The sequence below is a fragment of the Larus michahellis genome, chromosome 2, assembly GCF_964199755.1.
Source record: "Larus michahellis chromosome 2, bLarMic1.1, whole genome shotgun sequence".
NCBI classification, from domain to species: domain Eukaryota; kingdom Metazoa; phylum Chordata; class Aves; order Charadriiformes; family Laridae; genus Larus; species Larus michahellis.
The window spans coordinates 53,937,352-53,951,173 of NC_133897.1; the positions used below are offsets into that span (position 1 = coordinate 53,937,352).

Consider the following 13,822-nt stretch of genomic DNA (forward strand, 5'->3'; position numbering starts at 1 on the left):
AGTACTTTAGAAAGGGGTTTAGCCGAAAAACGCAAGAGATTCATCTTAAACTATTTAGTTTAAACAGTTCCATGACAACAGCTGGGGACACAACTTCTGAGAAATGTGGGTGCAAGTTCAGACTGGAAGACAAGATTCAGTGAAATCAATGAGTTGCAGCTGCTGCATCCGACACAGACACTACTACATCTAGCAACATTTTTTTAGATTCGAGCCCTAAGATAAACCATACATCTGTCTTATGTCAAGCTGCAGCTGGACATTAGGTGGCAAGTGAATTCTTCACCACTCAACTAGCATTTTCTTATTTGTCATTTTGTGATTCCTGTGCAGCTCAGATGCCCTTTCCCCTCCCGTACACTACCTGTGATTGCCAACTGCGTAACAAAGAAGGTCATTCGAGATTTCCTCTTCCTCCTCCAGGTAGAGAAGAGCACGATGGCATTTCCAACAATTGTGACAATAAAAAGAATCCAAAGAGTCACAAGCTGCTCTGTCTGCATTGGAGAGAAGGGAAAAAAGCACATCGGTAGGTGGGTGGGTAGTGACTTGGGTTAAACCAGTCAGTTATCCTCGGACAAATGAGATGAGAATGGAAAAAAGGAATGAAATGCGAGTTTTGCCAATCGATTTCTAATTATGTAGTCTAAAAGATATTCTTGTTCTTTCAGAAAATACTTAACATGCATCGCTGCTGGTGATGTTCATTCCAGTTTGATTTGCAGTGGCTGTATATCGCTTCTATCCTCACAAAACCACTAGCAGTGTCTGTGTTTGGCACTTAACACTGAAATGAGAGGCAGCCCTCAGTTTTCTCGTGTTGCTCCAGCAAGCTGTGAAATAACCAGCTGCCTCACTTTGCAAGGAATATTGATAGATGGGCTCCTTTGGAGAAACGGGGGAAATAAATACTTCTCTCCTTCCCAGCTCCAGTCAGCCTGGGTCATCCACAAGCCCTGTGAAATTCAGACATCCGCTCCATGATCTAGATGTGCACCAAGATTGAAAAGAAAGCCTGACCCACTGTAAGGAAAAGGAAAATTGTGTAGCGAGTGATACGCGATGACAAAACGTCCCCTAGTGGTAGTGTGTACCAAGAAAAGAAAGTGAGAAAAAACATTATTCGCTCTCTCAAAGCATCAGGATCGTCTGGCTGCAAGAACAAGGGTGTATGTATCCATGTTTGTTTGTTTTGTGAGTGCCTGCCCAATCTTGTCCCTCCTTTCAACCTACCAAAACCCATTTGGTCCTCTCTAGATGCAGGACAGTTATTTTTCAGTGACCGCTCTGTAGATTTCCCCTCGCCACGTGTGAGTGTGAAGTTTATGTTTTCTCCATAGCAGCCAGCCAGCTCTGATGCCTGAGATGCACCGAGTCTGGTGATCATGGGGGCAGATGGAGAAAATATTCTGCATTTCTGCAAAATTCTCACTTATAAAAAACCTGTCCTGTGTAAAGCTGCATGTAGTGGCATGAGGGAAGATGGTTCTGCTGCTGTTCTGCAAAGACAAGTAGAAGAGAGGGGAATTTTCACAGTAACAGTAAGGTTTGAAAGGTGTAGAGTAGGGACCCTCAGGAGAAAAGAATTCCTAATGTATCCAGCAACAATAATATATGCATTAATATTAGAGTCAAAGAGAGAAAAAACCCACATGTATGGCTCTGCAGAACTTGTAGTTATAAAGGTAAATCCAATTTCCATTCAGGCTCACAGAGCCTGCTGCTCCTGAGCAGACCCCTGCCTTTGGTGTTTCAGGAGGAGACAGTCCGTATGAATGAAATACAGAAGAGCCTTCAACCCCCTGCTTTGCCTTCTTGTGGCTTTCCAGTGCTTCGGATGCAGTGGTTGCCTGGATTCACTTGCTAGCAACTGGGATGAGTTTTGGGTTATGACGACACAGTCATTTGGGATCTTCCTGTTCCTGACACCAAACACTTAATGTGGGAGCTAATGGAAAATGGAGGAGACAGATAAGGGCTGCAGTTGAAGAGGGATCCCAGCTGCTGGCCCTACAGAAGTGGCGCCCAAGACACTGTCCTGAGCAGGTGGGGGGAAGGAGGCTGTTGGGGAGACCCATGTTTGCATGACTGGGATGATGATGGAGCAGAAGGAGGGGAGACCACTCATATAAAAGCATTTGGCAGCCACTAACCCATGACTTTGCCAGAACCCATGACTTGCACATGACTGTGCAGAAACCAGGGCTCCTGCTGCCTGCAGAGAGAAAACAGCTCAGCCGTAAGCATGGGGAGGGAAGGTGAAACGGCAGGAAAGGAGCAGGGGCGAGGAACTTCTTGCTCTGCCATGAGCTTTAGTGTCTCCTCAGCTCTTAGCTCCCTCCCAGCCAGCAGCCATGGTTCCTCCTCTACTGGGGAGCCACTTGCGGGAACCAGCCTCTCCTTTGCTCCAGGTAGGGAGCCACGCTACCCTGTGGGTTACATGGGCATGCAGGAAAGGCAAGACCTGGTGTATGAGCAATCTGAGGCTGCACTCTGTGCCTGAACCCACAGATTAGCTTAAGCGTACAATGAAGGCTCTGTTTAGGTGGTTTCCCTTTTCCCAGCGTGATAACTTTTCCCAGCGTAATCTACCATTTGGGTCATCTCACCTAGCTTTAAAGTTCTAAAGGGAGACAACTGCTCTAAATTGGCATAGTGTAGTCTAGATAATAGCAGTATCTTGGAGATGAGTCACCATTCATCTCACCTACCTTGGGATGGCCTGTCTCCACTGATTATAGAGTGACCTAGATGAGAGACCTTGTGTGGGCTGGATGCTTAGCTTTTAGACAAAAAAAAACCTCCACCTTTTTTGTGCGTCTGTAAATCTCTTGAATTTCTTGGAATTTTCCCTTCAAAATATGTGGCAGAGACACGGTGGGACTGTTTTTACGGGGATGCTTTGCTTTGTACAGGAATTGGAAGGAATTGTAGTTTTGGAAGGCAATTGAAATAAAAAAAAAGCAAGATTTCACATCATGTTTGTCCTTGAAATCAGTGGGTTTCCCTCAGGGTTTGGTTTGTCTTTTCTGTTTTAGAAAAGATCTTTCACTCATGAAGAAAACTGAGGGACAAGACTTGTTCCCATATTCTCTAGTATAAAATCAGGAGAGCATTTTCTTGAAAGAAATTCTGTATTCCTATATTATACTCATATGGGTACAAACAGACTAAGGATCTGACACTCAAATCTTCTTCCATTTCCTGCAGAAGAAATACCTATGGAGCAACAGAGACTGTGTTAGAGGGGTGTTTCTCGACCACAGGAGCGCAGCACATATGGTCAGTTTAAATCCCCTCCTGCCAAGTTAAAAAGCACCGCTTAACAGTTTAACAATTTCAGGCTAAGGCTCTACTGAAACGTACGATTAAACCAGACTACAAAAGATAACCTAAAAGGTGCAAAAGCTGAATACAGGAGAGGTAAGTTTGAAAAGACATAGACAAAGGAATAAAGCCAAAGTTTCTATTAATCTATTTGTGGTAGCTGCCATCCAGAGAGAAGAGAAACAGATCTCATTCTTGGGGATTAAGGAGCTATAACAATAGGCAACTTAAATCACTGCAGCCTCTCTCAGTTTGTGTTAGCTTGCAGAATGGAAACTTCTGTGGTTATTAATGGGATGCCCACCGTGATACAGGCCTTCATGGAGGCTAGGATTAGAATTCAAAATGATCTTGATGAATTGGAAACATGGACTGGAAAAAAAAGCAAGATGCTGTTCAACAAAGGAGAAGCGTGGGACGGTACAGTGCAATGGGTGTAATGACACCGGCTTGGGCGAGCCTTCAAAACATCTCCCCTGCATGCAGCAGGTAAAGTGCCCCACAAGTGGAGCATCATGTAATAATGCCACCCTGCCAAGAGAGCGACAATCACCGTCATGGGATCGACACTAGTCTTGCGTGCCTCTGCTTTAATTCTTCCACTGTACCCAGACGCTGTACCGTGCCCATTCCTGGGCACCAGGCTTCCAGAGAGACACCGAGCAATGAATTGACAGCAGGCGAGAGGGTATAGCCAGGAGAAAAAAACCCGAATGAATTAAGTTGCTTAATCTAGCAAAAAAGCAGACTGCAGGGAAATATGAACAGAGCCTTGAAGACACAAAAAGACTGATGTAAAAAAGGAAGGGAATAATGTCTTCTTAGATCTACTGCAGATTGTCCAAAATCAGTGAATTAAAACTACAGCACAGAATTCAGACTGACCTTATTAAAAAATTGACTTAAAAAATACAATATATATAGATTGATTGAGTCAGTGAAAACTCTATCTATGAAGGTCTTAAAAATAGCTATTAGATTAGAATGATAGCTGATTGATCCCTGAATTTCAATCTAGCTGCATTTTTCTATAATTCTGGTTTATTGGTCACCTTAAGGTTGCTTAGACATAGAGAATTTTCATTTCATGTCTTGTTTATTCATCAAGCAGAAATCCTCTTTTTGCAATAACCTTCAGCGAGGTGATTTACAAAAACATTGTTTAATAACATGTTGCACAGACATCAGCAGTGTTCAGGATGAAAAGATAGATAATAACATCTGCCAAACCCCTGTGTAGAAGCTTTTTTTTGGCAAGGGCTGCTTCTGAAATGGACATCGCTAACTGTAGCACATGAGAATGCAATGAGAGAGACTAGTTACATACACCAGCTCTTTTAGATTAGAAAACATAAAGATGCTGCTGACTTAATTGAGGTCACGGAGTAAATCAAAGTCAAGAGGACTTCCTTGGCTTGACTACAACCATTGCATGCACTGCTATTCCACAAGACTGCTATGTTTGGAGCATGGAAGTGCTTGACATCTGGAGCACATATTCATGTTTGGCTAATTTGTTTGGCTTTAAGATTAAAACCAGCTTTAGTCAATGAAACAAGTCGCTTCATGGGTGAAATGTAACCCAGAAAACCTGTCTGAAGATTGTGTGCATTTTCCTTTGGTTGTAGAAGAGGCTTGTTATTTTATCTCTCTGACAAAAATTTCTGAATTCATAGGTTGCAATAGCATGAGGTTATTCTGCTTTATATTTGAGACAAAGATCATCCCTGTGAGCAGCTTTAATCGAGACCATAGTTAAATCCTCTCAGAGCCACTGGGAGACATTTTGGTGCCACAATGCCATCCCTCCTTCCAGTTCTCCCCGGCCAACTTCCTTGCTCACTCATTTCTCAGGATTTATATCCCCTCTGTTGGGGGACACCAGCTGTGGCTGTGGAATGTGGATATATCTAATAGCCCATCCCAATGGAGATGCTGTTGCTCGTGTCTTGAGGTGCAGAAGCCTTTACCTGATATCACAGCAGTTGCCTAAGAGGAGGGGTTCAACTATCAATGGACAAAGCACGTTTGTACTTGAACAGGAACACAACATGAAACAGCTTTGTTCTAGCTGTTGAGGCCGGTTGGGATACAGCTTGGAAAAAATGGGTTGCCAGGAAGAAATGAGCTAATAAACAGAAAAAGAGAGGGAGAGGTACTCCCTTCTTAACGTGACCGGCTGGCCTCCTAGTGTAAGGCGAGGAGGTCTGTAGTGAATTCATGTCCTCACTGACCTGGTGCCTTCCTGCTCCATGTCCTTGGTCACCTGGGTGAAGAAGAGGCTCTGATCTCTCATATCTCAGGTCAGTAGTGGCTCAAGTCTCTGAATGGCTGCTTCTTGCTTGTTGATTAAATTCTGGGAATACGCAAATTATCTGACTGCTTACCTTTGGTATATTTTAAAAATTATGTTCCTAGTGTGACTGATTGCAGCAATTGAGATTGTAAGAAAGAGGTAATCATGGAGCAAGCTAAACGATTTTCTAAGGATGTTCTTCTCGACACATACGAAGAACACATAAATCTTCTTGCTAAATTGGGGAACTGTCATGCTCATGGTCAGGTTCGCCACTAGTAGTGGTGAACTTTCTTAAAGGAGGAAAAAAAGAGAAAAATATTTTCTCACCCTCTGAAATAATCACTTTAATTATAGGCCATGCAAGAAAATGGAGGAGTCTAGATTTTGCATTATTTTGACCCCATTGTACAAGTTCTGGAACCTTGAACTTTCAATGTTCAGGATAGATTTGCTATTTTAACATCCCCCTTTTCCGATGGAACAAAAAAACCAAAACCCAACCCCCTAAAAAAGCAAACCAGGAAGATTAGTTTTCCTCAGGCAGACAGGTGCCATGCAGTTTGACTGATTCCAGTCAGGGATTTATAGTCAGTTTAGTTTACCTCTAAGGCAAATTGCACTTTGGGCTGCAACGCTGACAAAAATCAAAGATAGACACTCATCGGCACAATTTAATTAAGGAGTCTTAGAGGTACTGGCACAACCTCTAACATAATTCATAAAGTTTTTAAAACTAAATAAACAAAGCAAAAATAAATAAAAAACCCTCTGTCTCATACTGCCACGTTCCTCCACAGCAGAAACCCTAGAGGAGCCTTGTGGGGTCTAACTGCTACCTACAATTATCTAAAGGGAGGGTTCAGAGAAGGTGGAGCCAGGTTCTTCTCAGAAGTGCACAACGAAAGGACAAGAGGCCACAACTAAGAGTTGTAACATGGGACATTTTGATTAGATATTAGGAAAAAAATGTTCATCGTGAGGGTGAGGGTTCATCTCACTGGGATGGGAGCCCAGAGAGGCTGCAGGATCTCCATCCCTGGAGATATTCAAAACTTGAGTGGAAATGTCCCTGAGCAATCTGGCATAATTTGAATTTGCTTTCGAGCAGCTGGTGCAGGTGACCTCCAGAAGTCCTTCCCTACCTGAATTATTATGCACACACAAGTACGCATAAGACCTATTTTCTTAAGGAATGTGCTTAAAACTAAAACGTACTTATACAGACATAATCAGATGAGCGTTTTGCACAAGTTGTATATTATTTATTGTATCGTAGAAACATGAATAACTCAGATCTTTGTGGGAATCTTTACATAAAATAAAATTCACCCTGCAAGTCAAAAGTACGGTGTAAAGGCTACTGGCATGGGAATAACACAGACATATTAGTCTTAGGAAAAAACACTTAAAAAGCATAAGGTGGCACTTGTCTTATGCTTCCACAGAAGCCTGAGATGAAGAATTTCTGCCAGGGTGTGACCAGCTTAAACAATGAGCTCTCAGAAATAAAGTATGATGCCACTGAAGGGATCATGACTGTTGTTGGTTTTATCAGCTACAAAATAAATGTTCTTTAACTTCTTCTTAAGAAAGAAGAAACTTGGTTAAAGTGCCCACTGGAAGAAGCATTCCTACTTCTTCTTGCCTTGAAACTTTCAACACAAGTTGCGTTGCGAGAAAAACAACATCAATCTCTGTTGGTGTGTAGGCGTATGCTGTAGGTGTGTTACACATACTTAGATGTAACTAGCAGTTCTGACTGTCAAGAAGGAACAAAGTAAGGGGCACCAAATATTTTGCCAAAAGTGGGACAGCAGTGGGCATACTTAGGCTAGAAGTAAGCCTCATACAGTAAATGTCAGGCACCTGAACGTGAAAGTTCAGATGATTAATTCAAACTGCCTCCTAATGCCAAAGAAATCTGGGGCGGCGGGGGGAAGGAAGGTAGATTTGGGGAAAATACAAAAATGGTTGGATTGCCCTTGATTCATTTGCAGGTAGACCTTGTCTCAGTGAGAAAGAAACACACTAACAACTGCGAAGATCACTGACATTTCATACCCTACTTGTCACAAGCAGCAGAAATTGTCCTGTAATACAAGCACATTTTGAAGGAACGTTCTCCGTCTAGCAAGGCAAAAATGAGAAGATGTCTCCATACAGAGTTCACACAAGATGTTCCTGAAAATTCTGGGAAAGCAATTTGATTGACACTGAAAAGCTCTGGGAAAACTCATGTGAAGATAAGAAAGACTGAGAAAAGAGAAAGTTCAAAGCTAAGTTTTATATTTTGTCCTTCAAAGTGCTTCCACTATGACTGAATTTGAGAGAAACATGTTTGGGCAGGGAGCAAGCCCTCTAGGAGTTGATTATTTATCTTTTTTTTGCTAGCATTGCCTGGAATGGAGCCTGATTCAAACTTCGTAAGTGCTAGTTCAGCCCCAGGTTTGCCTCTGGGACCGCTGCTTTCCCATTTCAATGGCAATGGTCATGCCTGATAGTTTTCATATCTGCTTCTGCACAGAGGCTGCTTTACTGAGATGATTTCTCACAGGATGGCCGTGTTATCCTGCTAGCACATGGCTACAGGTCCTTCTGGCGATCCTGGGATGTGCTGCCACACGAGGCCTTCACAACACGCCAGAGGGGCTGTCAACAGTCACTTCTCCACAGGTCCTTATGGTTGGAAGAAGGGCACAGCTGGAAGGGACCCAGGCTGGTGTTTTCTGTTCTGCCAAACTTGAGAAGCAGTTTTCCCTGTCCTTGTGTCTATATGGCTTTGCACTCATAGTCTGTGAATTTTAACATGTTACATAGAGGAAAAATCTATCATATTTTCACCCTTTTATACTTAGGGAAACAGATCAGTTGAGGAGGCCTAGTCAGTAAATCAGGACACTTTCTCATGGAGAGGGGTAATTATGTTATTAAAATTGCTTTCACTTCTTTTTGAAATCTAGCAAAATTTTTTGTGAATCCCCAGGTTTTTAAAATGTGTTTCTTAGCTCTGACTTCACCATCACAGGCCAGGCAGGGGCGTTTCAGTGTGCAGCATTTAATGCATGTGAATTGCCGTGATCTTTCCAAGCTCAAACAACAGCCAAACAAACCACCCTCACCCTACCCAAAAATCCTCCATAGGTGTGACTGGAACAGAGGGGAAGAATTTCAGTCAATAACAAATGGTAACAATAGAATTTTACCAGCATTACCAGCATTTACTAGCATTTGCCATTCTGTTGCGTTTTGGTACAAGAGGGATAATAAATGGCAACAGTACTGCTCAGTTATTGCAGGATTCTTTTACCTGTTTCTCCCTAGGAAACTTGTGCAGAAGATGACAAGCAGGTATCCTTAATTTTAATGTAATCAGGAAAGATATATTTTTCACGGTGTACCTATCTATTTTTCCTAGAACATTATCAACATGAAGAGGTAATATTAGGTCACTCAATGGTCCTTCCATAATTGTATGATTTTGATGGCCCTGTTAAAAACTGTGAAATGCTGTTTTTTCTTAATCACAAAAAGGGGGAAAATTATTAAGTATACCTAATCTGTACAGTTAAAACATCTAAAAAAAAAGCCTGAGGAAATTAATACTTTCTAGGCATATTTATATAGAAGAGGCAGACAGATGCAAACTCTGTGGCTGTGTGGACCATGAAGTCAGAAGTATGAGGGTTGCTAGTATAAACCCACCTAAATCAGTTGGCTCACAGCCACCCCCAGCCCGGCTGTCATACAGACAGATCACTTCTGTTTTGCATTTAAGCTACAAGATGAAGCCAGCCTGGCCAAAAGCACTGCAGATTTGTTTCACAAGGAGATAAGCTATTACATTCTCAGTGCGGCATCTCAGGAGTAGCAACAGCCGCTATGGCATATTTCAGAGGCTGTGTTCAGGAATTCCTGACACCTTATTTGTGTAGACTTAATTCTCCTCCTCTCCCCCCACCAAAAGATTGCGAAGTTACTTATGAATTATTTGATACGCCTATTTTTCTAAAATGTATGATTGCATTTGCAGAGATTACCTCAGAAATTTGACAGCACCCATTATTATTTTTCTATTATGTATTCAATGATGGGATGCTTTGTGAGGTGTGCTTGAAAATGAGAATGAGCAATAGCATAGGCGAATGCTTTCCAGGAGACAGACAGACTCCTGCATTTGGATGAAATGATACGTACAACAGATTCTGACTTAAACATGCTCTGAGGACACCTGGAGCCAAATCCTTGTTACCTGATAATCCTGAAAAACAAGTCAACACAAACCTTCTCTCCACGCATTGGTCTCCTCAGCTTTTTGCTGGAAAGGTTAAGCCCTTACCTTTGTAAAGAGCTTTAGGCTCCATGGATAAGCAGCACATACTCTTAGATTTGTGCTTACTCTGGCATGGCTATACAGTCCTGTTTAATACCTGAGCTATGTGGACTAAAACATGAAGGTACTGGGAATGCTACAGTGTGGGGGGAAAACAGTCAGAGAGTCAAACATTCCTTCCTGAAAAAAATTGGGAATTAGATTATACATATAAAATAATTTGTGGTGGAGCTGATGTTCATGTTGTTCCTCCTGATAGCTCTAGCACTTCAGCATCACTGCTGTGGCGACACTGCACGGCACAGAGACCAGGTCTCACGGGGCCAGAGGGCGTAGGATGTCAACATGTGGGCCAGTGATTGGGGTTCCCGCCTGGCAGGGGAGAGACTGGGGTTACCAAACAACCTTGGGAGTAAACGACAAAACCTTTGTGTCCTGCTGCACAGGTGAGGGTTCAACTCTACACATCAGAAAACAAAATAAGAAAAGGCACTAGATCATGGAAGTCAGCCAACACTCCTGGGAGGCAGGAGATGATGGTGGGAACACAGTCCCACTGAGAAAGGAATGGCAGATGGGACTTTTCTCCTTTCAAGCACTCTGTTGCATCAAAGTAGGGCATCCTGTTTCTCAGCAGATCTCTTATGAAAGAGATGAGCCCTACTCCTCTCTGAGGACAAGCTGTCAGGAGGACTCCTATCCCTGGGATTAGGGAGGAGCTTTGGGGCTGCTGGGGGCCTGGCAAGTTGAGGTGCTTCCTCCAGCCGTGATAAAGCTGGCCAGCCCTGCGGACAACAGGGTGAACTTATTCTGAGATTCCAGCTTCTCTCCAGGCAGGTTTCTGGTTTGCGCCTCATGAGGTTCACAGAGTTAAGAAGGTCCTAAAGTGGAGGAAGGCCACAGGTGTTCACATGATCTCCGTTCTTTTCTGTATTACTGTATTTGGCAGAGGGCAGTTGACACTCGCTGAGAGCCCTTTTACACATAGATTAAATGCATATGAGGGAGATTGTAAAGGGATGTAATGAACTCTCCTTTGGCCTGGGAGGTTGGAGCTGTAATTAACACCAATTTGCACATCTGTTCTGAATTTGGTGCTGACACAGTCAAGAGGACTTCTGATGCTCGTGGTTCAAGACAGTAAGCTACCTGGATGCCTCATGTAAATGTACGTGGCAAGAAATACGGTCTGGGCTTTCAGGGACCATTTGCCATAACAGAGCAGGAAGACCTGAATGTAGACGTGGGGATGAGCCAGTGCCTTCGCTGTGGGAAGCACCAGCTCATCTTGCACACTGTGTGGTGCATGGGTGCACCCAATCCTGCCCCAAAGGCTGTGACTCTGTGCCCCAAGAGCCAGCCTAGTTAGCACGCATGGCCACGGCCCCATAGCAGACTTCATGGGCAAAGCCTTGGCTAGTGGCTGGGCAAGGGGCTATGGTAATGACTACCAGAAGGCAAATGTGCGTTCCCCCAAGTGGATGAAATGCTTCATTTCCCAGACAAAAAAAACGAAAAAAATAAATAATCTAATTCAACTGGCAAAATGCTTTCCAATCTGAAGCAGTGCAGGATTTAGCTGTTAAGCTCTGAAGAGGAATGGACAGAAACTCAAATGCTTCTGAAACAGGGAGCTGGGAAGCACTCACAGCTTATCGCATAACAGGACTTTTTGGCACTGAAATGCTCTAAGGCGCATTATTTTACTTTTGTCACATTGCCACAACAGTACAACACAGACACTACCTTAGGCGGGTACAGGCTGTCCTTTTGAAGCATGGGAGGAAAAGAAGAAACCAGCGCTTGCTCCTGTCGTTCGAGCAGCGTGTAAGATACGCTACGTGGCTGTCCTTGGGTAAAATAATTAAAAAGTCATTAACACAGGAACTGTTCCAGGTACGGAGTGAGCATCGTTCCCTTGTCTCCGTTGATCTGCTTAGGTCATGTTTTCCTATGACCACTTTGGTAAGACGGGTTACACCTGCATTTCCCAAACAGAAATGACTTGTGTGCCCTGTGTTGGACTTCTGCATCCCGGCACGCAGGCTGTGGAGATAACCTGTGTTGTGGCTGTTCATCCAGCCTGCCTTAACTGTCAGCCATGGGCTACAATGTGTTCGAAAATCCCAATAAAAGGCCAAACCCCCATTTGTAGCTATGTTTTGAGCACTGAGATCTGGTTTTTAATCACCCAATTCCAAGCTGAACCTTTTATTGCTGTAGCTACTTAACCCTTGTGAAGAGCAAGGGGATGCTGCTTGGCTTGCTGGAAGGGGCAAGGACACATCCACAACGTGGGCAGCGCTGGTGGAGGACAGCCAACCAACTCAGCAGGTATCAGCAGCACCTTCCACATGTGAGCTTTTACAGAGAGCTGAAATTGCTGGCAGGGAGCCCTGTCTTCCCTGCACCGTAGTCGTCAGAGCAGGTGCTTTATCCCTCCTTTCCTGCAGCAGCACCAGCTGTCACTTGTCTCCAGAGTCAAAATATTTCCATGCCTATCTACAGCTAGTAATTGATGCGAAATCAGTCAACCTCCTTGCAAAGTTCATGCTATATATGCCAGAGCTAGATGTCTGACAGAGGAGTGCAAGTCTAATGAGAAGCTCTCAGCTAACAGAATCAAGTTTCCTTTAGCAATGGATGGGCATGCATGACTATCCATGGTTCCCTAATTATTGTAATTTCCTCAATCTCCCTATTAAGGAGCATTTTTCTGCCTGAGGACTTTCTAATCACAGAATTAATTGTCACTTTTAACATTATAGAATACTGCTCCCGTGACATTGTTCAGATTTACAGCCCTAAGTGTGGAGAAAAGAAAGGAGATAAAGTTGTTAAAAATATTTTTCTTGTCGCTTCTGCTTTTTTCAAGAACATTTTAGGCATGGAGGCAAAAAAAAAAAAAAAAGACAAAGAAAAAGGATTTTCATCCTTGAAGTCCTAGATAAGAAAGTACTGTCTTATCAAGAAAAAAACATATCAGCAGCATGTTAGAAGAAACCATAATTAATTAACCGTAGAACTACAGATCAACTTTTTCCTTAGCAGACGTGGAAACCTGTTGTAATTCCACTGATTTCACTGGCATTGTATCAGAGCGCTAACAGTCTCACAGGAATCAAAATTGCCTCTGAACATATCTCCTTTTACCCAACATATTGTCAAATGTTGTAAGTGCCTGTACCTTTCCAACTGAAAGTGATCTCTCTGGTCCTGAGCTCCAGAAGGAATGGCAGGGTACTCCTTGTCAGACTTTTAATAACTTCTACTTAACTTGTACTATGTGTCACAACACCGGAGTGACACATGGCAGGCAGCATGAAATTAAGCAATGAGAACAGGCACAGAAATCTGAAGGAAAGATGAATTTCAGTACTTCTTTCATCTTTTTTCCTACATTCATATGTTGCAAGGGTGATATTTGTTTGGGGAGATGAATGAATACACTTCCCATGTCATTCAACAGCATTCACTACTGAATGATTCATCTGGTGCATTCTTAACAGCAGCTTTCAAGAGATGCTGCATCCCCCGTTCAAGTTAAAAGCAAACAAACCAACTAATTTGAATCTGCCCTCGTGACTAAAAAAAAACAAACAACCAAACAACAAAAAAACCCTGCAAAAAACCTTCTCGCTTGTGTACAATGTTTGTTGCAGCTGGAAAATTGAAAAGAAACCCCTTATGTCAAGATGATGTTTGTAAGAAATTACACAAAAGATGTGTTGAACTAATACAAGCTTTTGTCTACAGGTGCACTTGTAACTACAATACCTCTATAGAAAAACAGTATTGTCCCTTCTTGGACTGAAAGTCTGAACTCCAATTCCTACAACTATTTTGTTTTTCAGTAAACGCCTCAC

General features: G+C 43.0%; 1 protein-coding gene across 2 annotated transcripts in view; it reads right to left on the reverse strand.

Annotated features, from left to right (window-relative positions):
- Positions 1-13,822, reverse strand: part of NPSR1 (neuropeptide S receptor 1) — a 98,647-nt gene that overhangs the window by 50,742 nt on the left and 34,083 nt on the right. For both annotated transcript variants that reach the window (XM_074573492.1, XM_074573493.1), the window contains one exon: positions 365-497. In XM_074573492.1, the coding sequence (XP_074429593.1) occupies positions 365-497 (133 nt within the window). The remainder of the gene's footprint in view (positions 1-364; positions 498-13,822) is intronic.